Below are 26787 nucleotides of genomic sequence, written 5' to 3' on the forward strand. Positions count from 1 at the left end.
GGGGTCGGAGCTCTCAGAGAGGAAGTGAGGGCCTCATGTAATTTTCAGGCTGGGAAAAAGGCAAGAGGGAATATTTTGTCCGAAAAATATCCTGGGGGATCTCATATTCACCTTTTTCTTTTTTTGGGGGATCCTGAAGGGGTATCACAAATCTTGACTTTCGACCACATCTGTCAAATTGGCTGCCCTCAAGATACTGTTGATGTCTAACTGGCAGCGGCTTTAGGAGGTCCAGCTGTGATGGAGATGTTATTTTCTCAGCAGAAGCTTTCACTCATCTCCAGTTACATCCACCAGCTACATAGAAGGTTACTAATTGATTGCAAGTGGAGAGAGGCCAAAAAGACAAAGATAATGAAGACTTAAAAAGACAAAGATAGTCATAAAGACTTTTATGTTGAAGGTATAAAGGTCAGAACCACATTTTGCTTTACGGTCACCGAAGCATGAAATTGAATTTGTCGGTGGATAACTGCTGCCACCTAAAGGTCAGAGGACTACCCATGTGTGGCTTAGGGTATTGGCAGATTTTATAGATTGATTTAGTTGCTTCAGTGTAAACCATGACAGATCTTTGACTGGCTTCAAACAAAATGCCCACAATCACAAACGTCACTCATTTACTTCAGTTTAATTCAGAGAAGTACATGGAAGCAGGACGTACCTGGTGTATACGTTGCCTCAGACTGCAAGACTATCACTGAAGCATGAAATTGAAATTATAGATGGATACATTCAGAGACCAAGAGGTCAGAGAGCTACCGTCCACTGCATGTATACCTGAGCTCTGGCTGTGCAGACTTGCAAGTCACTTCTGAAACAGTATAATTCAATGCTGACTGAATTAGTATATCATTATAACAGCACCTGCGTATATGCACACACACACACACAAGTGCTTATGAACGGTAATATAATCAGTGGCCACAAGAAGTGTTTGCATATTTTGAGTTGAACATGCATACATCACTACCCCTGTAGACAGTCCTCCATAGCTTGCAGCTCCTGTAATTCGTGACAGAGAGGGCCACTGTGAAGGCAGAGGAGTTGTCTGACTTTGGGGATGACAGAGAGGGCCGGGCCTCTGGCACCACTGTGAGAAGGAGAGGAGAGGGACACAGACCTGTTATTTCTTCAAATAATGCCAGTCAACATAATTCAATAGTGGGACAGTTCCACTGCGCATCAGACACTTTAAAGAGCATGCCCTGAACATTTCCCCTGTACTACTCCCTCACCCATTGAAGTGCAGCTGAGCTAATTTGAAGAGTTGTCGACCCAATTCAATGCTGTCTTCTCCGTACTGGGAGCCAATAGCTACAGCACTTCTCTCCAGATGGGAGGCTGCATTACTCCAGTCACCTGCAGGAACAGCAGAAAAGAAAAAAAGCATTAAGAGAACTGCAGAACTCCGAACTGCTCGTAACTCTGGTCATGACCTAATGGAGCTAGAGGTCATAATGATTTAGGGGGGCTGACAAATACATTATTGGTTTCTTGGCTTTGGCTACAACATTGAGTATTTAAGCCAATTATCACGACACCATGTGGACAATCATCACTGCCCTTGTCTAGCAGCTTCTAGTACTACTCTTTTATGAAAGTCAGCCAAGTACTAAGTTTAGGGAAAAGTGGCACGGGTTATTTATTTATGAGCTAAAATTAAGCAGCCACATTGTTGACAGGGCCAATCATGTTTACATTTTAAAACGTCTGCTGAAAGTCACTCAATGTTAATGATGCGCCTGTTATTGTCATTGACACATTTGTATGAAAGGTTATTCTGTTGTTCCTGAACACTTTAGTAGGTTTCTCTGCTGTTTGGTAGAGCGTTTGAGTAGTGATAACTTAAATTAGATAAAAGTCCAAAACTCAACAGTGAGCCATCCATTGAAGTATGTCAAGCCTAATATAAACCCCAGAGTGCACTTGGTTTTTAGAGCCAGACCTTTACAAGTGGCAACCTTCCAGTAAGTTACCGTTAACAAGCTCAACCAATTGGTAGAGATGCCCATTAATCGTGAAAGTGTGCTTTAACCACACACAACATAAGGGGTGAATCACAAAGCTCATGCATTATCATTCCCACCCATTGTAGCATATGCTCTGGCTGTTGCATCTGCCAGCTCGCCCTGTACTGGGTGCGTCTCTGCAAGGCTCAGTCCAGGCTGACTCTGGGTCCTTCTTAACAGTCTCAGAGCCTCATCTGAGGGAGGGAGGAGCAGAAGTACAACATGCAGATGTTACAAAGACCTTCTGAACAAATGATAATGATACATTACTGAATGTAGTTTTTCACAACCACCTGGTCTCTCTCTTTCCATGAGGTCCACAGCCTTCTCCAGGCCAACCTTGATCTCCTGCAGCCTTTGGATCACTTCAGATAAAGACACACGATGAGCACAGGATGACTGCGAACATATAAATCCCTTTCCTCCGTCCTCGCTGCTTTTCTGAAAATCATATGAAGATCAAGTGTAATGTAGATTAATCTGGAAAGAGGAGTTCATCAATCAAGTAGTACAACTAATCATGTATGGTTGTAAAATAATTAGTATTGTAATAAACGCCTACTTTGAGAGATCCTTTGCACTTGCCACACAGGAGTCCAGACTGGGGTCTGCCTCCAATACCCGACCACTGCTGCCTGCCCTCTGAACCCTCCTCCTCCTCCTCCTGCTGCTGCTGCTGCAGGGTACAGGCCTCACACTGACACAGGAAATAGTACTGTTCCTGCAGGAGACGCCGCCGTTCTTGGGTTGCCATTCGACTGCTGTGAGGTCCTGAGAGAGGATAATGCCACAAGTAATAGGTCACAGAAGAGAAGTAACATAACACTGCTAGAAGCAATGGCACACTCATTTCAGTGGAGAGTGATGTCTAGAAGAGCTGCATCAGGGCTGGCTGACAGACAAAATAGACCACATTTGAACACAATCCCTGAACCCATTGGCTATCGGTCTAAGAGCGGATTAGCCTCTGGGGGCAAGAAACTATTTTTCTGGGGTTTACAGTGTAGCTCGTGGATGTCAAAGACTTCACTTTTCTGCGCCCTGCTAGTTGTTTACTCTTCAATTGGCAACTTGAAATGCAAGACTGGAGTTGAGAGACAATGTGTACGATCAGATTGTTTCAGAAGTAGCCAGTTTACAAGCTATTTTCACAAAAAATGAATAATAATCAATATCAGACGATAACCGCATTTTGACCAATGTGTTCTGTCTCTTTTACTCTCCACATGGACTGTTAACCTGCTGGAACGTGATTGGTCAATACAACAAAGGTTAGAAACAGAAATATATCAATCCTTTTTGCACTCGTAGGACTTGGTAAACTTAAACATTTTCTTACCATAGCAGTGCAGGATCTCTTGTCCAGGAGTGATACCTTTAGATGCTCTGATAGTCACAGTGACTCCACGGGCTGTGCTTCGGTCCTCAGTCACACCCTCACTGAAGTCTGCAGACAGACTGGTTCCAGTGCTGAACACCAGACTGGTGTTGGGACAGCAGGAGTGATTCAGAAGACTGAGAGTTGGAAATATTGCTGTAGCAATGCGGATTTCCCTGCTGGACTGCACTGGTGAGTTTGCTGCTCCTGTAAGATGCAAGAACCAGAAACTAAAAGTTATTCTGCAACTCAAGAACATTCAAAGCCGAAGATTCAATTATTGGAAAAGCTGGAATTCTTAACATATAAACATAACAAATGTGTCCCAGTTGATTTCCTTTTGCAGTGTATGTGAATGACGGGAAGTGAACGTGGACCCAAGCTGTTGTAGAGAATGCAATTTTGTCAAAACTGTCTATAGTGGATTGTACCATTAGAACTGAATCAATCACTCAAAAAGTAATCTACAACAGTTGACAGACAAAATGCCCCAAATTCACTTCTTCTCAAATGTTTAAATTGTTCCAAGTCTTCTTTGATAAAATAAACTGGATACGTTTGAATTTTGACCATCGTACATCGAGCCGATACTAACCCAAAAAACTGAATTGGGTATCGTGACAATGGGCTTAATCTATTAAATGTAATTATATATGTATACATTAAATAGTTAAATTCCTGAACATTTTGTTGTTTCATTAAAAAGTTGTACTATATTTGTTATATCTGCTTGTGTACAATTTATTATTTGCTAAATAATAATTTAATACATTTATATCTACGTATGCATTTTTTACATTTTGATTTACAAAGCGTATTGGGATCAGGACCAAAGAAAGTCGGATCGGTGCATCTCTGGAACAAACTGCTTTCATGTGTATGAGACATACTGTAGTTATGCTTTATCATTGTGACAAAACTCAATTGGAAGCGAGGTAATAACACTTGTGAAATTAGTAACCTGTATCTTGCAGCATGAGAATTGCCTGGGCGTTACACCTCAGCTGCAGGATGTGCCTCAGAACTGCACTTCCCAGCAGCCACAGGTTCGAGTTCCAATCTGCAATGCCTTCCTCCTTGTCTGGTGATTGGCTGTCTGCCCGTAAGAGTCTACTATGGTCCCAAGAGGCAGGTGGGGGTCCTGCTTTGCTGAGCTTTAGGAAGAGTGTTGCTATGGTAACTGCACACTGGAAACGCACATCAGGGCTATGACGATTCAGGTGGTGCCGCAAGTGAAACACGCTCGGGTAAGAGTCACCGTAGTATGAAGTACAAGGATCGGTTTTATTTGAGTGACGCGGAAAGGAATCACTGGACTCTCCCTTTAGACCGCTTGGCTCTGACTCTGTGCGCTCGTCTCCGATTGGATCCCTGGCCATTTGGATGTTTTTTAACCCCGCCTTTAGAGTTACCCTCAGAGCGAGCTGTGACATCACACCCATCATCTTCAGATCTGCTCCCAGCGGACACTCCCAGCAGTGGTGTTCCTCCCAGGCGTCTCGCTGGCAGGAAGTCGAACAGTACCGGCTGTAGCTACACCCCTCACACGGCACGGGACACAGTGTTTCAGTCAAACACCTGTGACAGCGCCTGTGCTCCACTCCAAACAACACTCCTCTCTCTGCGTCCTGCCTTCCTCCCTCCCCTTTCACTTCCTCCATCCCTGGTATGAGGACACAGCTGTACGGCCTGTCATGAAGGATCACCTCTCCAGCTGCTATTGTCTCTGCAGCCACAAGGTGCCGACCTTTCTCCGAGCTCAAACCAACAGAAGCTTGAGGACAAATCCCAAATGTGAGAAGTCCAGCAGAGGCTCCTTGTACTCTGTCTGGAGCTTTGTGATTCTTTGAGGCAAGATGGTGATGATCCTCTTCTGCCGTTTGACCTACAGAGAGGTGCATGAGGCATTGTGTGCGACGGTCCTCTAGTTTGTGTAGAAGATGAGAGGGGTAGTCATTCTTTAGAGCTTTGTCAATGTCATCAAGGGATTCCTGAGAGAAAAACAGGATGGAGTGCGAGTCACAAAAACATCTAAGATTGTGAGTAAAATGAAGATGATTTACAAATTAATAACTTATTCAAGGCAGCATTTTAGCTTTCAGACGGATCAAAACATGAACCAGAGATGCCGATCTGACAAAGCTGAGAAAGGGATGATGAAGCAATTTCCGTGGGACACTCAGTAGTACTAAGGAGTTGTCATTGTTACAGAAGTAATGGCAGGAGCTTCATTGCAGATGTATTTAAACTTCAGAAGGCCACTGAATAGATAATTATCCGTAAACATTGCAGAGACTTTTCATGTGCTGTTGATACTATTTGAGTGGGGCTAAATTACTCAACGGATGAAAACTGAAATTTGTCCAACTTGCTTTATTAGAGATGAAAATAAATTAATTAGTGAAACAAAGTTGAATCAATTAGCCAATCATGAGGCCAAAAAGGCTCAATTTAAAACAAGGTATTATAGAAAATGAGCCCATGGTTTTAGAAGAACCTGGACATCTATAATAATATCGTAATGATATTTCAAGGGTTCCTGGAAAAAGTGGATTCCTGGAAATCATATATTACCAGGATGGCCAACTGAAGAATGCACTTTAATGTCAATTATACATGTCAAGTTCAAAGATAAGTTTTCCCTAAAATCCTGTGACATTATTATGAAATCTCTTATTTATGTGCTCTTGCAAAACACGTGCTATTTGTGTTGACTTAACAGCATGTTAAGGATGTAAGAATACCATTATCATAGAATTAAAACATGATGATTTTTTCCTGCAATCAAGTGCTTTTGTAAATGATCACACAACGGTGACACCATCTGTTAGATGTCTACAGGACCGTTTTCAGTCAACAAATAAGAAGCAGGTTTTCATGACACCACAAGTACAACACTATCTTATTGTGAAGTTGTAGAAGATGGTGCCATCTCACCTGGCAGTGCTGCAGATGGTAGAGCGCAGCAGAGCGGTTGGCATAGCACAGAGACAGCTGCTCCGATCCTTGAGGAGCGAAACATATGCCCTGTCATGACAGGAGACAGGAGACAGAGACGTGTTGGTTAATGCACTACTTAGGACTTTAAGGCATACTGCTATATAAAATCAAATTATTGTTACACTACTGTACTCAAATTATAAACAGTATACATATATATATATATATATATATATATATATATATATATATATGGCCTATATTTCTTTTATTCCAGACTCATGAGTTCCAGACTCATGAGTCCATAAAGCAACAAACACAAATACAACAACAATATATAAAATACAATACAAGGACACAGGTACAATCACTGCAGTTAAAAAGTCACTTGTGGTTATAGCCATCATATTATCGGATAGTGGCCTGTCTCGTGATTTAATGCTTCATTGTAGTTTATATTTTCCTGTGGAGCGATATAATACTATGTTCACCTCACCTGTGAATAGTGCAGAGCGGCTGCAGTGTAGTCTCTGGTCTTGAAGCTGGAGTTGCCCCTCTCCCTGCATTTAGCTGCTCGCTCTGCATCCTTCTGTACAGAGTATCCTGAGGAGATCGTCTTCACCAAGTCTAGATCATCTTGGCTATGAAACAGAAATGGAGACATATTATATATAAACTGTCTCTATGGTCCACAACTAAAGTAATGCTTCCATGTTCAAAATCTTCTCCAGCAGCAGGAAAGCATGGCTTTACTTTTAATTGTTTATTCCAACTTCTGCAAACCAATGTTCACAAAGATGATGCCTTTAAATGAGACAATAAACTATTTTCTCAGATTGATCAGACATAAACTGCAAACTAATTTGCAACAAATTAGAGAAGTAAGCTAACGTTTAGCTACTCACCTTGTCAGAGTTAGGGCACATTTGAAAAGCTCATCTATTTCACGCTGGGAAGTTAAGGTTTCCTTCAGCTCGGGGTCGAGTCCGATCCATTTCTGCGCAACGTGATCTTGCCACTGAACGCACGGAAGATCCATCATGAACTACATGTAAACCACATTAGTACCGCAGGACCGTTCAGGGTTTGTTTCGAGTATCTCGCGTGTCTGCGGAGCACGCGGAGCTCGACTGTCAAGGTGGCGTGGATGAAAATGTTTATCACCAACATATTGAGTATTTTGTTCAAAATAAAATGTACCTTACGGTGGAAATGTAAGTTACGCCGCCAATTTTACATTAAGAAGTTGGCCATCATGTATGCCGCGCTTATTAACTCTTTTACTTTGAAGGCATAAATGTATATCCGGTGTTGAAGTCGTTCTCCAAAGTATCGTTTGTTTCGCTCGTCTCGCGATAAGTCCCATACCTTTAACTTGTTTACGCAAACAAATAAAGCGAAAGTCTGCTTGTTTGGTGAACTACTTTACCGGGGGTCATGAGTGTAACACTCACAGGTGGAGCAGTTGAAGTAAGCATTGCAATGTATACAACTGAACATAAACGTTGCTTTTTATCTGTTCTTGAAATACAAGCTTCTAGTATTTGGCAATGTGACGTTAGCTCTGCTAGCTGCAGCTGTTAGCATTGCCAGCTAACGAGGTAACGTTAACTCACGTCTGAATCCACACGAACGTCAGCGTTAACCGACCACATTAAGATTCTGAGTGAATGGGGTGAAATTAATGCAGGTCACTTCATTTATTCAAATATTGACAGAGAACAATGCATTAGTTTTGTTAGAATGACATCTTAGTTTTACCCTTTGGGCATTTCGTCCCACACGTGTAGGGGAGAGATGATTAAAAACAATAACACCATCTGAGCTAGTCCCGTTCTGTTTGTCCACTGCTGCTTAACTTCACCTTAGGGTGGTCCAACACAATTAGCACTTCCTGAATCTACAATTAATGTTGGACTGTAACTTTGCATTAGTAGCATGGTAATGTGATGGGGCAGGATGGGGCCAGGTGGGAGATACTAACACGTCCATGTGTGTTATTGTCCAGGCGCTGTTCGACGCCTCACAAGCTGACAACGAACATGTGCTGCAGCTGCTGGTAAGTAAAACAAGTCTACTTGACCATCCAATTGGCCAAGCAAACCAATTGTTAATCAATATCCAAAAATAATCAATTAAGTATTGCCTTCATCTATGAAACTCCTAATGCTGCAGCAAAGCCCTCTGCAGCCCACAATAGATGAGCTTCTCTCAGCTGATTGTTAAAACCCATACACTCTCCTGTAACCATTGTCACATGCTGTTCCTGTGTTTCTCTGTGCTGCCAAATATAACAAGGTGATTTTATGAAGATTATTTGTATTGTTTATGGCAATATATTGTTATCTAGACAGGGCAGTATAATGAATAAATACTCATGGAATTGTTAAATGTCCAGTATGAGGCATGATGTGTCCTCAAAAAACCCTTCCTGCCATCTGTTTGTCAGGACATCCGTCGGTGTAGCAGTGTTTCTGGTCCACCCAGGTACCGGCTCAAGATGAGTGATGGTCAGCACTTTTTGTCTTGTGAGTATTTTGCAGACTGTGGGTTTGGCCTTTTGGCAGCAAATTGACAGAAAAAAGTGTTCAATCCAACAAGGGTAATATCATAATTTACAAAGAACAAAAGTAGTGCGAAGCAAATTTGCACCTCAGAAGATAATACAGTACCAATGATGGATACATTTATTTCAGCTGTACATGAATACATTTGTATGTGTGTGTATGTAGGCTTTGTGTTGGCCACACAATTAAACAATCTGATAGAAGAGAATCTCCTGGTCCCTAATTGTGTGTGTATGGTGAAGAAGACCATCAACAACACGTTGAGAGATGGCAGGTATGTGTTTTTATTTCCATGTCTTTACTTGCTGCAACCTTTGCTGTATTTGTGTTGCGTGTAATTCCCTTTGGCATTATTGTAACCTTCTTTCAGGCATGTGGTGGTTGTGTTGGACATGGAGATATTGAAATCGGCCGAGGAAACTGGAGGGAAGATTGGAAATCCAACTCCATATAATCCAACTGGTATTATTCTTTTATAATGCACATGCATGAAGTTAGTAACAGTAATCAACAGCTTCTGCAGGTCTCTCATGGTGTTTGTCCAACTTGCAGGTAAGACATCATCTTCACAATTCTCTGCCTCATGTTCTTCTGTCCCAGCATCCCCTCCATCTGCTGCAGTACCCGGACCCTCCTATAAGAACAACAGCAGTGAGTTTCACATCAAATATTTTGTATGTGATTTCATGTATAATGATCTTGTCATCTCAGTCATTATTCATAAATGCTGTCACATTTTACACTTATATGGCAGATGTGGCTTTTCGTGTTGTTGACTTTCCATGCTCAGCAGCAACTTAAGACAAATGTGATTAGCGTTGAGTTGTATCATATTTTGCAGTGATTGGAGCACAACGAGCATGAACACTTTCATAAAAACATGACTTACACTGGAGCACACTCCAGTGTAAGTCATGTTTTTATGAAAGTAGTGTGTTTGTTCAGCCATTAGCAGAAATGGACTTTTAATAGTGGTACCGAACAGTTTTCCCAAGCAACTGCATGCAAGGAAGAGATGTCTGAATAAGTAATTTTTAAACGCACCAAAAACAATGCACACAGAGGCCCTCAAGCTCTCCGTTCATGATATTACATGTCATATTGATTTATAATACTCATTTGCTGTTCAGATTACAGCAATTACATTCCTCACTAATATAAACAAGTTCTAATTTCTTCATTTAGCAAAGTTATATGCACTGAGCATTAGGGCTTTGGTCAAACTGAATACAGCTATGTTGACTAGAAGTCGCAGAATTGATTCTTTATTCTGAAGTCATGCAGAAGGAAGTCTTGAAGTGTAGTGCTTATAGAGGACCTAACCATATTACTAATGACTAATAATTCAGGAAAACAAGTTAGGATTTTCAAATTCAACATCATTTGGAATAAAATATGAGCTTCACGGTTAGATGATGAATTATTTTGGTTAACAACCCTCTGCTTCTCAGAGTTCATTCTTTTATCAGTCAGTCAAAGTCAGCTTTATTGTCAATTTCTTGACATATACAAAACATACAGAGAACTTGAAACAATGTTTCTCTCTTGTCCAACGGCATAACAGATAATAAAGTGCCAATAGATTAAAAAAACACATTTCTAAAAGACTAAAATACAGACAACATTTACAAGATATGTTTCAGAATTACAGAACTTTTTAGGAGCTAATTTCGATTATAAGTTTGGGCCTTTTTTTAATTTGAGAGAATCTGAATAATTTGACAAACTCTTATCTAACCAGCAGATGGAGCCATGTACTCTGAGAGAAGTGTGCTGTTAATTTATTTGCAATCCTCTGTTTTTTTTCCTCAATACTGTTTTGCAGCCATACTTTTGGACCAACAGAGTGTTTGTTGTTTAGCTTTCGATCTCATTTACCGTACCACACATTAACCAGCACTAGAAATTAAATCCTGGTTTTCATTCCTTTGATATTCATAGCTCTTCTGTGTTCAAAGGAGGTTGTCTAAGTGACTTCAGAACTAGATGGCCAAATGAACGCCTAATGACATTGTGCACTTTTATCATATTTCCTGCTTTGCTATCAGAAACTATCTTGACCACTGCGGCTGGTGGAGTCCATAACTCGCACCTTTCACTGTTTTACCACTAACCATTTTTTACAACACAATATGACCACCAAATAATGGTTGGGTGTCTGCCAACATGTCTGGTGCCATGTATCATGCCAAAAGTATCCTGGGTTTTATTGGATCTTCTTTTAATAGCTTAGTCTTTGTTTAACTCGTGTTGTATACCACCAAATGCTTTCAAAATCAACATTGATTTTGTTATGTGACAGGGGAGGATGTAGCCATGTGCATGGATAATGAGTGCTTGGTATATATTGTGTGTTTGTCCCTGTGTAGGTGTGTGCCTGCATGTGTGTGTTATGACTGAGGGAGATTGTGTGGGCCGATGGCTCCTCCAGTTCATGGCTTCATGAATATTGTGTTGTGGACTAAATCCCCTCGTAGTGATGCACAGACGGAGGGGAACACACACACACACACACACACACACACAGGTTTAGCATTCAATAGTTCATCAGACTTGCTTTTCATTGTTTTTGTAAATTGCATTTTCAGTAAATCGATACATTCATGTGCATTTACAAGATTGCTAAGTGCAACACATGAAGTGTTTCCATTGAGCTATGAGGCTTGTAATGAACGGGTAGGCAGCAGTTTTATTTAAGTGTCTGTGTTCAAGCCTCTGTGAAGATTTCACTGTCCTTCAGCAACATAGTCTCTTCCTTGTATCGTAGCTACTCCTAGCGGGGATGCAAAGACAGTAATTGTATTTACCAAACGTCTTCGCTCTCTCAGGGTCATTTTTAAGCAAAGGCTTCTACTCATGAAACTCAGCATCTCAACTGTCTCCAATAGCAATTACAGATCCATTGCTGCATCAGGGCATGGTATAAATAACATCAATAGACAAATAAATGTGTTTGTGGTTGAAAGAATAGAACAGACAATATGACGTTTGTCTGTTAAAGGCTGCAGATACAATAAGTCTATCCTGCTCCGACTGGACAATACAGGACTAATAATAACTGTGCAGCTCTTTAGGACAAAATAAAGCAGAAAGTAAGAAAATAAAAGTTGGCTGACGTAAATGCAGTTTATCATTCATGTCATTCTGATTCATTTTCTGGATAAATAAGAAAATGGTTGGCACTGACATTGGTGCGGTTTCTTTCTACTAGTAGTTTCCTCAATCTAGAGGCTTTTTTATTATGCATCAATGTTGCTGTCCGCTTTTTTTCTGTCCCATCAGATAAGCCCACCATTTACTGAACAGAATCTGATTTAAATGGTGTAAATCTATATAGGATACACATGTGGTTCCACGCTCCTCATCTTCTCTGAGACACATCTTTGATGATGACCCTGGTTATTTTCCAGGTCAAGGGCTAGAACGACAGGAGAAAGTGTAATTAGCTGAATGGAGAGCACTCCCTATCAGCTGCAGGCCTTCTGAAGCCTGACCTCTGTCATCGTTGGGAGAACATTTTTCCTCTGTCAGCAGAGTTTGAAGGAATAATTTCAAATGTTGTAAGCCGTTATTATTGTTTTGGGCATTTCTTGCAAGCTCTGTCAGTCACAAGCGACATTGTAACATCAAAATGTGACTCACATATTAGTATTCTGAAATGATTTTACCCATTCCTCCTCCATCTTTAGGTGTAGAGCCAAAGGTTGTGACACAGTAGTCACTGGCAGTATCTGTGTTCTCATTTAAATATTCATCAGCAGCAACCCTTGAAATAGACTACCTTTAAATTGCTTCGCAGATGATATTTAAATTCCAAAAAGAGATCTGCACTCGTTGAAGTGCAGTTAAAAAAGAAATTAATTATTCATCACTAACCATTCTCTGCAGGTTTCCTTTTGTGTTTATGAGAGAGGGAAATAGTTGAGGACACATACACTTTTACACACTATATATTTCTAATTTTCTCTCTTCCTATAGTAACTCCCCACATTTCCACACCTATCATCTCGTTCTCTCCTTTTGCTTTTTACCTCTAAACACTCCTTCCGGATTGCGTGTGTATGAATATTGATGTTAATTACTGCTTGCCTGAAAATAGCTGTTCAATTTGTGATTTCCCCAAGGAATGTGCTCATGACACACACACACACACACACACCTGCACACACACACCTGCAAAAGAGGGTATCATAGAGGTGAGTATTTGTTGTGCTCCATAACAGGAGCTTATATCAGGGAAGTGGTCTCTGTGGAATTACATCATTTTATCTCCAGCAATTCTTCCCTCAAATGCTCAATCTGGCACAATCATGGCAAAATGAGGAGTTGCCTGAACTTTATTTTGACAATAGTCAAATATCTAGCCTGAATCCCTGATGATGGAGCTGATGCGACTTTATTGTGGGAAGTGAGAATAACACCTTGTGATTCTGTGGGCCGGTTTGAACTCTCAAAAGTATTTTGGCATTATCATTTGTAAAAGAAATGTAAAAGCTGATCTGTTGTTTTTGAACCAAAGGGAACTTATTCTTTGTAGTTGTGGTGTGTTTTTTTTTTTTTGGTATGCAAGATTTTATATTGGATCTAAGTGAAAGCGCACGCTCCATGACAGATGGCATGATATAAATAAAGTAAGTAAATTTAAAACATCAGAAGACTGTTTTAAAAAGAATGATCAGCTTGATTGATTAGACATGTTTTGTATTACACACCATTATAAATATATTATGCTTTGATTTATTAGAAGCATTTGAGAGAAACAACCGTATGGCTTCATACATACTTTCATATACTTTACTGCCATTTAAAAAAAAAAAACATGTTACCCTTTTGTAAATAAGCTCAATAACCTCTTAACGTCAAACTCAATATGAAATCGTTACAGTTAATGAATATGGTTAAGACTACTATTTACAAAATACTGTGTCCTTAAATTGATATTCTGATAACTAATCTTAATTTGTACTGGAAGGCATAAGTAAAATAATTATGAGTCTTGCATAAGAAGAAAAACATTTAATCATTGGCACAAATTGATTTTAACAGGGAAATTAGTAACTCTAAAGGGAGATCTGTTTAACTTTCTCGGGCAGTTTATAATTTTGGCAGCTGCTTAGATGATGTAACAGTACTACCATTAATGTTTTCTAATTGCTGACATCCTTTTCTAAAGTGTTTAAGTTTGCAGAGCCTCGCAAGCTGGTGCTCTAACATATATTTATTCTATCTGATTTGTCCACCTCAACTACTGTTCTTGATAACCTTTGCATGTGATTTGAGGAAATAAGTGTCACCTTGATGTAACCTTGAATACACTCGCCGTATTTCTGCTTGAGAACATCGGCTCGAGCCCACATTATCCGCTACAAGCATATCTGAATCTCAGATTGAGCTGTCGGCTGTCAACTTTTTAGAGTCTTACCTTGTTATAGTCATATAGTGCAATGCTAATCAGTGGAGTCTTTTATTTGTTTCATTTCATGGTATATTAGTGAGTCCAGACCTTTGAATCCGCTCACTCCACTGCGATCAAGTTAACTGATTTGTCTGGCATCGTGACATGAAATGAAACAGCGGTTTATCCATTAAAGAAAGTGATCAGGCCGACATGTGTCACAGGCGTGATCCAACGATTACCCAATCAGCGCCATGGGTGGTCAAGCCGTTGACAATTAAAATCACCAATTGCTTTACAATTCAAACAGCACTCTGCTTAGATGTTTGGAAAAAAATATATTCTTTATCTCTGTCGTGCTAGTAGATGCTGGGCTGAGTCCCTCGAATAGCGTCCTTTTCCCTGCGTCTATTTTGGCAAATCGCAGTCCCTCCTCTACACTTCTCAAGCCTTCCTCGATTGTGTACATTATGTAAATGGTAGCTACAGTTGCCACTTATTTTCAATACATTGTTAATCCTCAATCCTTAAATTTAATATAAAACATTTTACTCTGAAAAAAGATGCCAGGTCTGTATGGGAGAACAACTCTGACACCGCTGTGTTGTTCAATCAAGGACCTCTCTCTTAGGCGTTTATTTAATCTGCTTTTAATTTCACGCACCACTCTTAAAACACCGACACAAAGTTGTTGTCATGGCAACACAATGTAAAATGGCGTTGGACTCTAGTGATTGGTCAGTTAAAATCAAACCCGAAGACATTCAAGTTTGGTATTAAAACAGAACAAGTGTAATATTTTAATACTATCAAATTGCCAACTTGTACATTTGAAGTACTCGTATACAGTAAGTTTGTTTCAAGCCTTGTTTCCCTGTGGCCCTTTCTCCTTCCCGAGGCCATGAAAAAGGTTTTGTGGGAAAGTCTCCCATGAAGGCGTCACCCATGAAGGCGGCACCCCTGAAGGCGTCACCCCTGAAGGCGTCACCCCTGAAGGCGTCTCCCATGAAGGCGTCTCCCATGAAGGTGTCTCCCATGAAGGCGTCACCCATGAAGGCGTCACCCATGAAGGCGTCTCCCATGAAGGCGTCACCCACGAAGGCTACCAGTGATTCTCCAGGTTCTTCATCAAAAGTAATTTCTATTGCAGGCCTAAACCCCTACCAAAGCAAGTAAGTTTAGTGTATGTGTCTATTTCTGCATGTGCCTGCTTTCACATACATGTATGGTTCTTTAAACATGTCTTTACTTCTGAGGTGGAATATTTCCTTTTCAAATTGAAGCCTTTCCTCTTCTGCTCGTTCATCAGCTGAGCTATTTCCCCTCATGCTGTGACTCTACTTGCCTGTTTGCTTGCTTTTCTTAGTAATACTTAAGTGTGTGCGTGCGTGTGCGTGTGTGCGTGCGTGTGTGCGTGCCCTAGTCAGCCCACCTGCATAGAAATGAAATGAAATGACCGATCTTGCCTCAAAAACAGATACTTTCAAGGCAGGTACTGCAGGGTCTTTAAAGTCTGCTGCTGACGTTTTTATTCTGTTATTTGGCCCAGTGGGGATTTGGCCAAACTCATCCCCCACCCCTTCATTCCCTCTCACAATTTCTTTACCTCCTCCAGGGTTCAATTTTACTGCCCCCCCCTCCTTCTCTTCTTATCGTTTCGTTTGGCTTAGTCTCTGACCTTAAAGTTGGACTCAAAAAAACAAGACAGTAGAGCAAGATGTAGTTCTTCAGATTGGAGTAAAGATACCCGTTCAACTCTCCCTCCATGAATGGGCTCTGATACGTAGCCCTGTTGGAAATTGCAAGCGGTAAAGATAACTGTGCCTCTAGGTGTTGTAATAAACTGATGACTGTTCTAAGTTTGAAGTTGGGGAGTACCTACAGTAAGGAAAACGGATGACTTCAGCAGCTGTGGTATGTTCGCGTGAAATGAAAAGTGCGGTTGTGTGTGTGACACAAAGTGTTTTGCACAGTGGATTATGCAGGGTATATGCCGTGTATGTTCACATGGTCTTTTATGGCTGTTTGCATAGCTCTCTCATCCCATTTTGCTGGTGTTAAGTAATAGCATCTAGAGCAGACTATAATTGGCTTTTGGCTGCCATAAACCTTGGTGTAGCAGTCTTATCCATACTGAGCAGGGAATGGGGTTCACTGTGGGCCAGCAGCTGCTCTCATGATAGGGGATTTAATTGCCGGCAAAGTTATGGTATGAATATCCTCCACTGCACAATTATCAACGCAGTCAAAAAGCTCAGTGCTGCATAAACTGCCGAGCTTGGCTGGCTGTTGTTAAAAACAGAACAAGAAGCACATATAAAATGCAGTTGGCAGATGTACAACACCGAGTTCACTCTTTGAAAAAGAAAGTTGCTGGATACTTTTTCTCCTGGAACTTTAAAAAGACACTCAAACTATTTTTTGGGGAATTGTTCCTTTGCGCGGTTGTGTTTCATGTTGGTGACTGATTGAGCGGAGTTGGGTGCTCATTAACAAAAAAGCAAATGTCTCTGCAGCATTCTTTATTGTATGTGCTGACCTTTAGACTGAAACTCTTATAGTTAAGTTGTACATGTGTTGATCAAAGAAAGCTTTTGTCATAATTTTTAAACAAAGTATTTATGTTAAGTGTTCTGTGTGCATTCACATCAAATGAATCTGTTGATGGAAAATGAAAACATGATTTGTTAACATAACATGCCCACTAGGCCTGTTTCCTTTATCAGTAAAGTAGCTGTAAAGACTGTAATAGGCCTGTCTAAACATTTCTTTCAAAACATGGTATTTTTACATGTATAATGTTAATTTTGGGGGAGTTGCTTTAGAGGGAGACCTGAAGGGAAATCATTTGATGCCCCCCCTGATCATTTAAGCATTTTGTGTTTGTGTTTGTTTTGTTGACTTTGTGAGCACTGATTCATTATTACAAGTGTCTACTGTGTGTATCCTTAGCTGGACTATCAGAGCCCGAGTCACCAACAAATCCAGCATCCGCACCTGGAGTAACTCCAGAGGAGAGGGCAAGCTCTTCTCCTTTGAGATATTGGATGAGAGTGTGAGTAGGGGAGTGGAGATACCTGAATATCTGTTCATGTGCATGCATGTCAACGTATGTCACACATGGCTGTTTTTGGTTTTATCCGTGAAACGAAATGTTGGTTAATGGAAATGTGCTCATCAACAGGGAGAAATCAAGATCACAGCCTTCAACAACGAAGTGGACAAGTTTTTCTCTCTAGTGGAGCAAGGCAAGGTGAGCAAATCCCACTCAGCCATATCCATCCTCACTTGAAGTGATAAGAGCTTCTTTGAAACTTCACTTGATAACTTTTGTACATATTTCATTTCCAATAGTTTTGAATGCTGCAAGGAGATGTTTGTACTCTCATTGTTTCAGAGCTTCCAAAATTCTTAGCCATATAATTGCTTCAATGCAATTGATAACAGCCAGACAATATCTAAAGGCTATACAATATACATAACATGAACTAACTACTTGCAGAGTAACTTTCTCAGCCATCCATTTTGTATGCACATAACACCTTAAATAAATGTATCATAAGTAAAAATAGTACATAGTAAACCTTTCTGCAAAATCAGCTCATGCCTGCAGGACTTCTGGCCAATGATGGAGCCAGAGGCAAGAATTAGAGGATTTTGTGGAGGGAATTCATTAAGTGCTGTAATATTTTTGTGAAATATATATAGATGTAATGAGCATTTGAGTGGATATATGAGGCATGGAGTATGCTGTGGAGAACAGTGTGAGAAGACTTCAGATCTGATGTTGATATTGTTTTGCTGTTGGTTCAGTGTTTGCTTCAAGTTGTTTTTATTTTGTCAGAAATGGCTGCCAGTTTGCAGGCTGTGTTCACTATGGTGGATGTGTTTATTTAGGTTCTCCTTGGTATAATCAGAATCATCATAATTGATACAGAGATTAGAATTTGTATGGGTCACTAAAATCACTTATCCTCTCCATACTGAAATGTAATCTATTACATTGGAAGATATGAGAAGAAAAAAAAGTGTACTGAAGTGCATTCTAAAGTTTGGCCAAATATGATATTAGGCTTCATCCTAGTGGTGGTCATGCAAAGGTTTATAGCCAGTGTTGGTCCTGTCAATGTAACTACCAAGATGTATCCCTCAGGCACGACTCAGTAAGAGACAATGTCAGTTAAAAAGCCAAGTAGTACATTTGAAATATTCCCAGTCTATATCGGCAACTCAACTTCATATTCGCTTTAGCTGAAATTCACAATACACTGAGTGTGTCACCCTTCTCTAACGTGTAGTAACGGCACAAGGGGATCTCTTCGCAGCAAGTATAGAGCAGATTAATGATTACAACGATTTAATAACTCATTATGTACATGGGCATGTGAAAATTCAAATCCTATCCTTCAGGTATTCTAACATTTATCATATAGAGGAGTATCAGAATTAAAGTCAGTCAAACCCTATTGCCCATTAATCTTTTTGCTAAACCGATTGCTATTTAATGTTCTCTATGCGGAATTCAGAGCATTTCTATTGCCTCCACATGGCTCTCAACATGGCGATGGCTGAGGTGGTGTGTCAGCCAACAGTGCTAGCAGCACTAACAGTGCAATCAATGGCAATGTTGCTGACGGAGCTCAAAGTGTTTACCTGCGGGAGAACCGGAGGGTGGTTCCTACTCATCTGCATCTTAAGAGAGCAGTGTGGTGCGGCGCTCATGTGCTGGCCCATTTGGTACACTCTCACGCACTAGAAGGCACGGCCTGCCGACACAGAGGGAGAGTGACTTAATTCTCTGCTCAGATACACAATCCTATACTATATCTTTATACTGCAAATAGTTGTGTTTTTGCAATATTAATGATCTGAATATCAAATTTGACCTTTTTTTAAAGAAGATTGTTGGTTGCATTTGTTAATGGATTATCTTTCAGGATATGACATGTGCTTACATGGATGCTCTGCAACCTTCCAAGAGATGATCATCCTGAAAGTGCTTTTTTTTTTCTAGGCAAACCTGGAAATTCAACTTTTGCTGTCTTTCATCTTTATTTACTCTTAACCAGTAACACATATAATAACATTTACACATCTGCACAAAAGCACACATGGTTTGCCTTTATTATAACACCAACATTATTCAAATAGCCTTTGTGGTTGCAGAGATACACCCTTTTTAGTTTGGGTATGTTATTTCGAGCACAGAAATGTAATGTCCACCAGCTGTTACAGAACTGACGGTAATACTGACCTCTGACCTTGCTGGAGGCCTGCAAAGCAAACCTTATACAGCTATTTTATTCCGGAGAATGCTTAAAATAATCATGAATATTAAGGAACAATTCATATTTGATAATTCCTTATTAATACTTATGAGGAAACAGTGGTGCCATCACATGGAACGCAGTAGATATTGCATATAAGTGGTTAAACAAATAAAAACCCCATTAATGGACAAGTGACAAAAAGTAAAATGCAAGATGGTGTATACAGATGCATGATGGCAGACTGTGAGAGATATCAACATTTTTGAGTTTGCACTCTTCTCAGGCTATTTGTTTATGCAAGACAAAAACTGTGGTGCTCAGTCTGACCACTTACAACATGCCCTTTGCATGTTCCTATATGTTAAAGCTCTTGCTCAACTCAGTCTGGCACACAGAGCTTAATAACTCAATTAACCCCGGCCATCATTTTGCTAGTCACACCAGCTCAGGTATCAGCCACTGGCAGTGACTCCCAACACAGCCCAAGATCCAATTTGGGCCCTCTGCCCTCCGAAGATAAATAAAGGAATGAATCCGTCTTCCCTTCGTGATTTGAGTATTGACAGAACAGTGAGTGGGTGTGACTGGCTCTGAGCAGCCGGAATGCTTATCACATTAGTTTCATGCTCCTATCTCTGTGTGGGGTAAATCGGAGATAGAGGACGGAAAGGAAAAAGAGGAAGCTATAGAGAGAGACTCAGAGGCAGAGAGAGGGGTTATTGGGGAGTTGGAAGAGCAAATGAGTGTGCCTCGCATATTGAGTATAATTTGTGCTGTTTAGCAGACTCACTCTATTTTCTGGTGAATTAGAGAAGTGATGGGCCTGATATGACACCACATCTTAGTTGGACCTCAAGGTTTTTCCTTTCTTATGGAAAGCTTTTGGGGGAACAGAAGGTTTGTTGTAGTAGTAATTTATTTTGCAGTGTTCACCCAATTCGATCGGTCATAGTAATTTGCAGGAAATAACCAGGCTGATTAGTTTTAATTTTATAATGCCAGCTCACCTTGCCCGCCCATTCTCTGTAGGTGTACTACATCACCAAGGCTACGCTGAAGGTGGCCAACAAACAGTACACCACACTGAAGAACGACTATGAGATGACCCTCCATGCTCATTCATCCATCGTCCCATGTGATGACAGTCAAGGAATCCCAGCTGTGCACTGTGACTTTGTGCCCATCGCTGAGCTGGAGAACAGAGACAAGGACGCCATCATTGGTAAGAGAAGTATTTCACCAATGAGACTTACACATTTCTACCATTTTACTGATGAAAGAACAAATTAAAGAGCATCTTCAGCTTCTGTACTGCGAGTATTCCCCGAGTGAAACAGAATATTTGAGTGGTGTACAGTTACAATAGGGATTCAAATTAAATCCTTTGCATTTCTGGACTGCTAGAAAGTGTAGAGGCTTAGAATGTAGAGCAACATGAAGCTACAGAGGACTGTGGCTCCACACTCGCCTGCCTTGTCGTGAAAAGTTGCAGATTGATTGGATGGATGTCATGATATTATGTATTGAAACTGGTTGGTACACTATATGTAAGCATATTTTGTTTTACAGAAAGGGAAAACAAGTTTTTTCTATGAAAATACAATTGTAAAAAAACAATGTGCATATATTGTTAAATAGGTGCACAATAGGACCAGTGATGCTAGGGGCGACTGTGGGTCAGTGGTTAGAAGGTCCGTCTTTCAATCCTAGTCGATGTGTCCTTGAGCAAGACACTTAACCCTGAATTGCTCCCTGTAGCTGTGTCTACAGTGTATGAATGTAACATGGTTGTAAGTCGCTTTGGATAAAAGCGTCAGCTAAATGACATGTAATGTAATGTAATGCTATCTAAAAGGTTTAAAAAGGCATATTTCATTACATCTCAACTTTAAGAGTGAGTGAGCCAGACAGAAATCAGGGAAGAGCTTTGAGATTTGTTTTCACATGCTCATAATGTGAAAACATTGATAATCAACTGATTTAAGATAGGTATGTGTCAAACCCAATTAACAATCTGTGGGCTCGCATCACCCCCTCCCACTCCAAACTTTGTAAACAAACTGTTAAATATAGAAAATTAAGTGTGATCCAGCAACCGTGTTGCATTTTTAGCAACAAGTTCATTCAGATATTGATTTTGGTGGATAATATTTTACCACACACCTGATTGGCTGCCATGTATTTTACATTGATTTTGAAAATCAGAAGCAAAGACCATCAGCAGCCCAGTGAGAATTATTCATTAGAACAGCTCTTGACTGAGCTGTCGTGAGCTGTGCAGTACTAATACAGAAGTAAAGAGTAAATGAGGTGAAGTTAAATGCTAAAATAGGTCTGTCTAAAGCAAAGCGGTCCATGACTAACTAATATGAAAGGCGGTCATGGAGATATTAGACGAGAGAAAATTATAGCCCACAGTAGGGGATTTGACACTGTTGCATGCGACAGAGTGCTACTCAACAGCGACCTGCATGAAGTCCTTGAGGCAGCTGTCGGGTTGGAGAATTTCCCCACAACTACTGAACTGTACAAGATTGTGTGCCAAATTACTAATGGCAGTCATGTTGATGATGATAAAAAAAAAAAGTACTTTGCAGTAAGCTTTAGTTGTGTAAATGTATTTAAGTTAATTGTAAACTCCAAATTAATTTAGATGAGTGGTTGCCCTCTGAGGAGGGAGTCGGACTATCTGTACATGACTTGTACGATAGGACTGGACCACTAAAAAGTAAAGGTAAAGTACAAAGAAATTGGTGAATGCCACACTTTAATCACTTGTTTGTGCAACTTAAGAACAAATCTGTTTGTACGATTTCTTGCATGAGGCTCATTGAGATTCCTGGTGTTCTCAGGCTAGTTGCTGCCAGTATTATAACTGTTCAGTTATCGGCTGGATCGTCCCTCCAACTGCTCTGCCAATCCAGGCAATTACAAGTCATAGATGGTAAAAGTTTGAGTTAATAGACGGGCACGTGCCAGTCTGTTATGTACCAGGTGTCGTGGAAGAATACATTATGACCGGGTCAGAAGGAAGGTTAATTTAGGCATATGGTAAAGAGGATAGATAAAATGGGGATAATGCTCATTCCACTGTTTTTGTGAAGGTTAGTTGCAGTGCCTGCTCTCTGTGCCTGACAGGGATGTCTTATCTCAGTGACAGGTAAATTAGGATGCTCCACGTATAGATTGGGGTTAAAATTAGTGATTCAACGTGTGCTCAATATTATTAATGATGCGCAAGTATGACAACGATGTTTCTGTAGTTGTGGCAATGAGGGTGTAATACAATTTTATTTATTTTAACTGGTCTTGGTCTATGTGCAAGTTAAAAAGTGAGGACATAACATTGCATGTTACAGCTTTTGGCTTTTGGTCAACTTTTTAGACTCTCATTCATCAATTGTTTTTGTTACTTATGATCAGGGCTGAGCATTGTTTAAAAGTTGTCATTACTAGTGTCAATGCAATATCTGAGTGTTGGCACACATCCAAAATCAATACTTTCCCCCCATTTCTTATGTTTTTTGAAATAGAAATCGTTTATTCACATTTCCCTAAAAAGTAAAACCACATCTATGAGCATAGTTTGTACATGTGATCACCATCCAGCAGACTGCTATTCATTCTCTTAAGTGTAAGAGTCTCTAATAAGTGTAACACATATTAGAGAATACATGAATGGTCACAATGAAGTGCAAACAACATACTGCGACCTACTGAGTGGAAGATTCATGTACGTTTACATTCAGAGCAGCATATGCATGGTTATATTAGTGTATACTATGAGCAATGCAAAGCAGCCCAGCAACACAGAGATGCTCTGAGCGGTTTACCTGGAGGAGTGTGTTTGCATTGGTCGCACAGCGGCAGCATTACATCTCCTGCGTGTCATCTGTTGTCTCTACATTCACTCTCTCTCCACTGCTGCTCTTCCTGCTCCTTTGTTAAATAGGGGATTATGGCATGGTAATGAGAACTGTCAGCCTGTTCCTCTGGTGATAATGGAGTTCAGAGGTGGGTGACATCGTCTCAATCATAATGGAATTAAAGAGGGCTGAAAGAGCGAGAGAGGAACGGGGGAGGAGGGGGAGTGGCAGAGTTTAGAAAAAGGTGAGCAGAAGTAGCAGTCAGGAGGATGATGTTCAGAGAATGACTGACTGGTTTGCAAACTCTATATTTTAATTCTGTCCAGCCAGATGGACGGAAAATGAACCAACACAAATCATTGTTTAATTAGTAGTAGTACTATGGAGCAATGTTTTTTTGCGCGGGTTTTTGTTTTGCCTGTATTAAGGACTCTATGCAATACATATATCCGGTGATTGTTTCACACTATTCAGTGATCGGCAGATGGCAACAAAGAAACTGAACATCCGGCGACAAGACTGTGAGCTTAAAAACATGAGCATAAACAATGCAATATTAAAAAATTGCTTCGTACATGTTTCATTAATATTGCATTCCCAAACAGTCCCAAAGAGTGTGTTTTAAAAAGTATGACTGAATGTTTACACAACTTTGTTTGTTTACAAGAAAACTCCAGAGGGCAAATTTAAGTTATTCATCAAGTGAAATGACAAACCCCGGCTGCTTGTCTTGGGTTTCAAATGAATGAAAATGGTTTGTAAATGTTTTAGTCAGAAAAAGGAGACACCTTTAAGTCATGGTAATTTGTCATTTATAGCCAAAAGGTTAAATCACAGAAAAAAATTGAACACACAGGTTATCTAACCTAAGCATTGAGATGCTTAGGTTAGTCTACTCTTGATTTTATCTTTTCTTTTCTTTGTTTTCAGTAACCTTGCGACACGCCCATTTGTAGTACATAAGCGCTTTATAAATAATTTGACTTGTTCAAATTAGTTTTTCATATTCGTCGCAGTAGGCCAGGCTCTACACCTCTTCGAGCTCAGCCCTGACTGCTCTTCAGTGCAGTAATCCTGAATGAAGTTTTGATGCCCTGAGCATGACAGGAAACATGAATGAGTGTGTTTGTTGTGCTTTGCAGTCTGGGCCTGGGTGTTAGCCAGCTTGTTGTGACATTTGTGTCAGTCTGCTGTGACTTTGCAATATCAGAAGTGTGTCAACTCTGCTGTGTTGTGTCTTTACTACTTTATGTAGAATGTATCCATGAGACATTTTTACTCAACACCATATGGAGACATTTTAAAAGGCTCTTGTCACATTACACAATATCTTTATCTTACTAATATTTGTCTACCTGTATTCAGGTGGTATTTATAGATGGAGATGTAAAATGACTCTCTCCCTCTTTGTTAGATGTTATTGGAGTGTGTAAGAGTGCGGAGGATGTATCCCGTATTACCACTAAGACCAGCAAGGAAGTCTCCAAGAGGGCCCTCAACCTAATAGACACAACTGGCAAAGTGGTTACGGTCACACTGTGGGGAGAGGAGGTAATAACTATAATCTCTCTCACTCTCGTTTCTCCTTCTCTTTCACTCTTTTTCTCTCTCTATCCTCACTCTATATTCAGGTAATATGTAATTAATCGTGTGTTTATGAAGGTGCCCATCCATCTATGTGCGTACCACATCTCTGTGTTTGCTCTTGCATACAGACGCGTTTGATTGGGTTTTCTGGGCTGTTAAATTTGGACCGGTCAAATCCTTCTTGTGACCTTCAGGAGTGTTTTGGATCAGAGTCCCTGATTTGAGACGGAAGGCTAAATAACTCTCGAATATGCATGAAATGGCACTATTATTCTCTAAGCTCATTCAATCTGCAAGAGCTAATCCCTCCTCTTTGCCAAAATCCAGAAATGACTTTCAAATTAACTTGTAGGTTGTCCAATTATAAAAGCAAACTATACCACATATTACTTTCTGGTCTCTGCAAACCGCAGAAACAGACTGAGCATACAAGACAATAACGCAAGTGCTTTTTCCATCTTTTGTTCTCCATCTTTCGCTCCTCAATTACTGTCTTTGACACAGTTTGTTGTTTTTCCAGGCCGAGAAGTTTGATGGCTCTCGGCAGCCAGTGGTCGCCGTCAAAGGAGCTCGCTTGTCTGATTTTGGAGGCAGATCTCTCTCTGCTTTATTCAGTTCAACAGTCATGGTCAACCCAGACTTACCGGAGGCATTTAGTCTGCGGGCCTGGTGAGTCATACTGGTGTGCACACGTACACTAACAATCACACACATTCATAAACATATATAAATAAATGTTCAGTCATGATGGTATGTATAGTGTGTGTGTGTGTGTGTATGTGTGCACGGACATCACTAGCGCCCTATAAGACACATTATGTGTGAACAGAAGGACGAATCACTACAAATAGAGATTGTGTTTTCTTGTTGGTGTAATGCTTATTATATGTAAAATATATTGGAGGGAATACTTACCACAGGGTTTACTCATGCGCGAGCACACACATACACACAAACACACACACACACACACACACGATGAACAAACCTAAGTGCAAAGACCTGATGAACACGTGTCAGGAGACTGGTGGCATGTGCCTCCTCAGTGCCCACACGGCTCTAGACATGACGTAGAGAGGATGGATGGAGGGAATAACAGGAAAGCAGAATACTGATATTTCTGGATTCCAGTGTCTGAATTGCTGCTGTACGTGCAGAGAAAGATGGGACACGGTGAGCCGCATCAAACTGGATTCATATTAGCAGTTCCTGTGGAGGGATTTTACATTATGACTCATTCACTCATTAAGGCAGTTCCCAAGTCTGGCCACCGCTGAAATATAAATGCCTTTTTTCGTGTGTGTGTGTGTGTGTGTGTGTGTGTGTGTGTGTGTGTGTGTGTGTGTGTGTGTGTGTGTGTGTGTGTGTGTGTGTGTGTGTGTGTGTGTGTGTGTGTGTGTGTGTGTGTGTGTGTGTGTGTGTGTGTGTGTGTGTGTGTGTGTGTGTGTGTGTGTGTGTGTGTGTGTGTGTGTGTGTGTGTGTGTGTGTGTGTGTGTGTGTGTGTGTGTGTGTGTGTGTGTGTGTGTGTGTGTGTGTGTGTGTGTGTGTGTGTGTGTGTGTGTGTGTGTGTGTGTGTGTGTGTGTGTGTGTGTGTGTGTGTGTGTGTGTGTGTGTGTGTGTGTGTGTGTGTGTGTGTGTGTGTGTGTGTGTGTGTGTGTGTGTGTGTGTGTGTGTGTGTGTGTGTGTGTGTGTGTGTGTGTGTGTGTGTGTGTGTGTGTGTGTGTGTGTGTGTGTGTGTGTGTGTGTGTGTGTGTGTGTGTGTGTGTGTGTGT

General features: G+C 40.6%; 2 protein-coding genes across 8 annotated transcripts in view; one reads left to right on the top strand and one right to left on the bottom strand.

Moving 5' to 3' along the window:
• Positions 1-615: 615 nt before the first annotated feature.
• On the bottom strand, positions 616-7612 carry smyd4 (SET and MYND domain containing 4). Of its 5 annotated transcripts, none has more exons than XM_034549593.1 (10): positions 7236-7612; positions 6827-6971; positions 6328-6417; positions 4352-5381; positions 3352-3597; positions 2575-2783; positions 2306-2453; positions 2090-2206; positions 1239-1362; positions 616-1093 (listed from the first exon to the last, which is right to left on the bottom strand). In XM_034549593.1, exons 1-10 carry the CDS (start codon positions 7370-7372, stop codon positions 970-972), a joined length of 2370 nt encoding a protein of 789 aa, XP_034405484.1. In that variant the 5' UTR covers positions 7373-7612; the 3' UTR covers positions 616-969. The 5 variants fall into 5 exon arrangements, with proteins under 5 accessions (XP_034405484.1, XP_034405483.1, XP_034405485.1 ...); XM_034549592.1 differs by having other exon boundaries at positions 2303-2453; positions 7236-7580; XM_034549594.1 differs by having other exon boundaries at positions 2303-2453; positions 4352-5314; positions 7236-7347.
• A 54-nt stretch (positions 7613-7666) lies between these two features.
• LOC117742361 (replication protein A 70 kDa DNA-binding subunit-like) overlaps positions 7667-26787 on the top strand; it is a 35371-nt gene continuing 16250 nt past the window's right edge. For 2 of the 3 annotated variants that reach the window (XM_034549597.1, XM_034549599.1), the window contains exons 1-12: positions 7671-7800; positions 8339-8389; positions 8780-8858; positions 9063-9171; positions 9268-9359; positions 9450-9548; positions 15191-15464; positions 17245-17347; positions 17477-17545; positions 20592-20784; positions 24843-24979; positions 25536-25684. In XM_034549597.1, coding sequence (XP_034405488.1) covers positions 7768-7800; positions 8339-8389; positions 8780-8858; positions 9063-9171; positions 9268-9359; positions 9450-9548; positions 15191-15464; positions 17245-17347; positions 17477-17545; positions 20592-20784; positions 24843-24979; positions 25536-25684 — 1388 coding nt within the window. In that variant the 5' untranslated portion in view covers positions 7671-7767. Of the gene's footprint in view, positions 7801-8338; positions 8390-8779; positions 8859-9062; positions 9172-9267; positions 9360-9449; positions 9549-15190; positions 15465-17244; positions 17348-17476; positions 17546-20591; positions 20785-24842; positions 24980-25535; positions 25685-26787 lie in introns of all 3 variants that reach the window. The other variant, XM_034549598.1, reaches the window with a different exon arrangement.

Source organism: Cyclopterus lumpus, chromosome 14, assembly GCF_009769545.1.
Source record: "Cyclopterus lumpus isolate fCycLum1 chromosome 14, fCycLum1.pri, whole genome shotgun sequence".
Classification (NCBI taxonomy): Eukaryota; Metazoa; Chordata; class Actinopteri; order Perciformes; family Cyclopteridae; genus Cyclopterus; species Cyclopterus lumpus.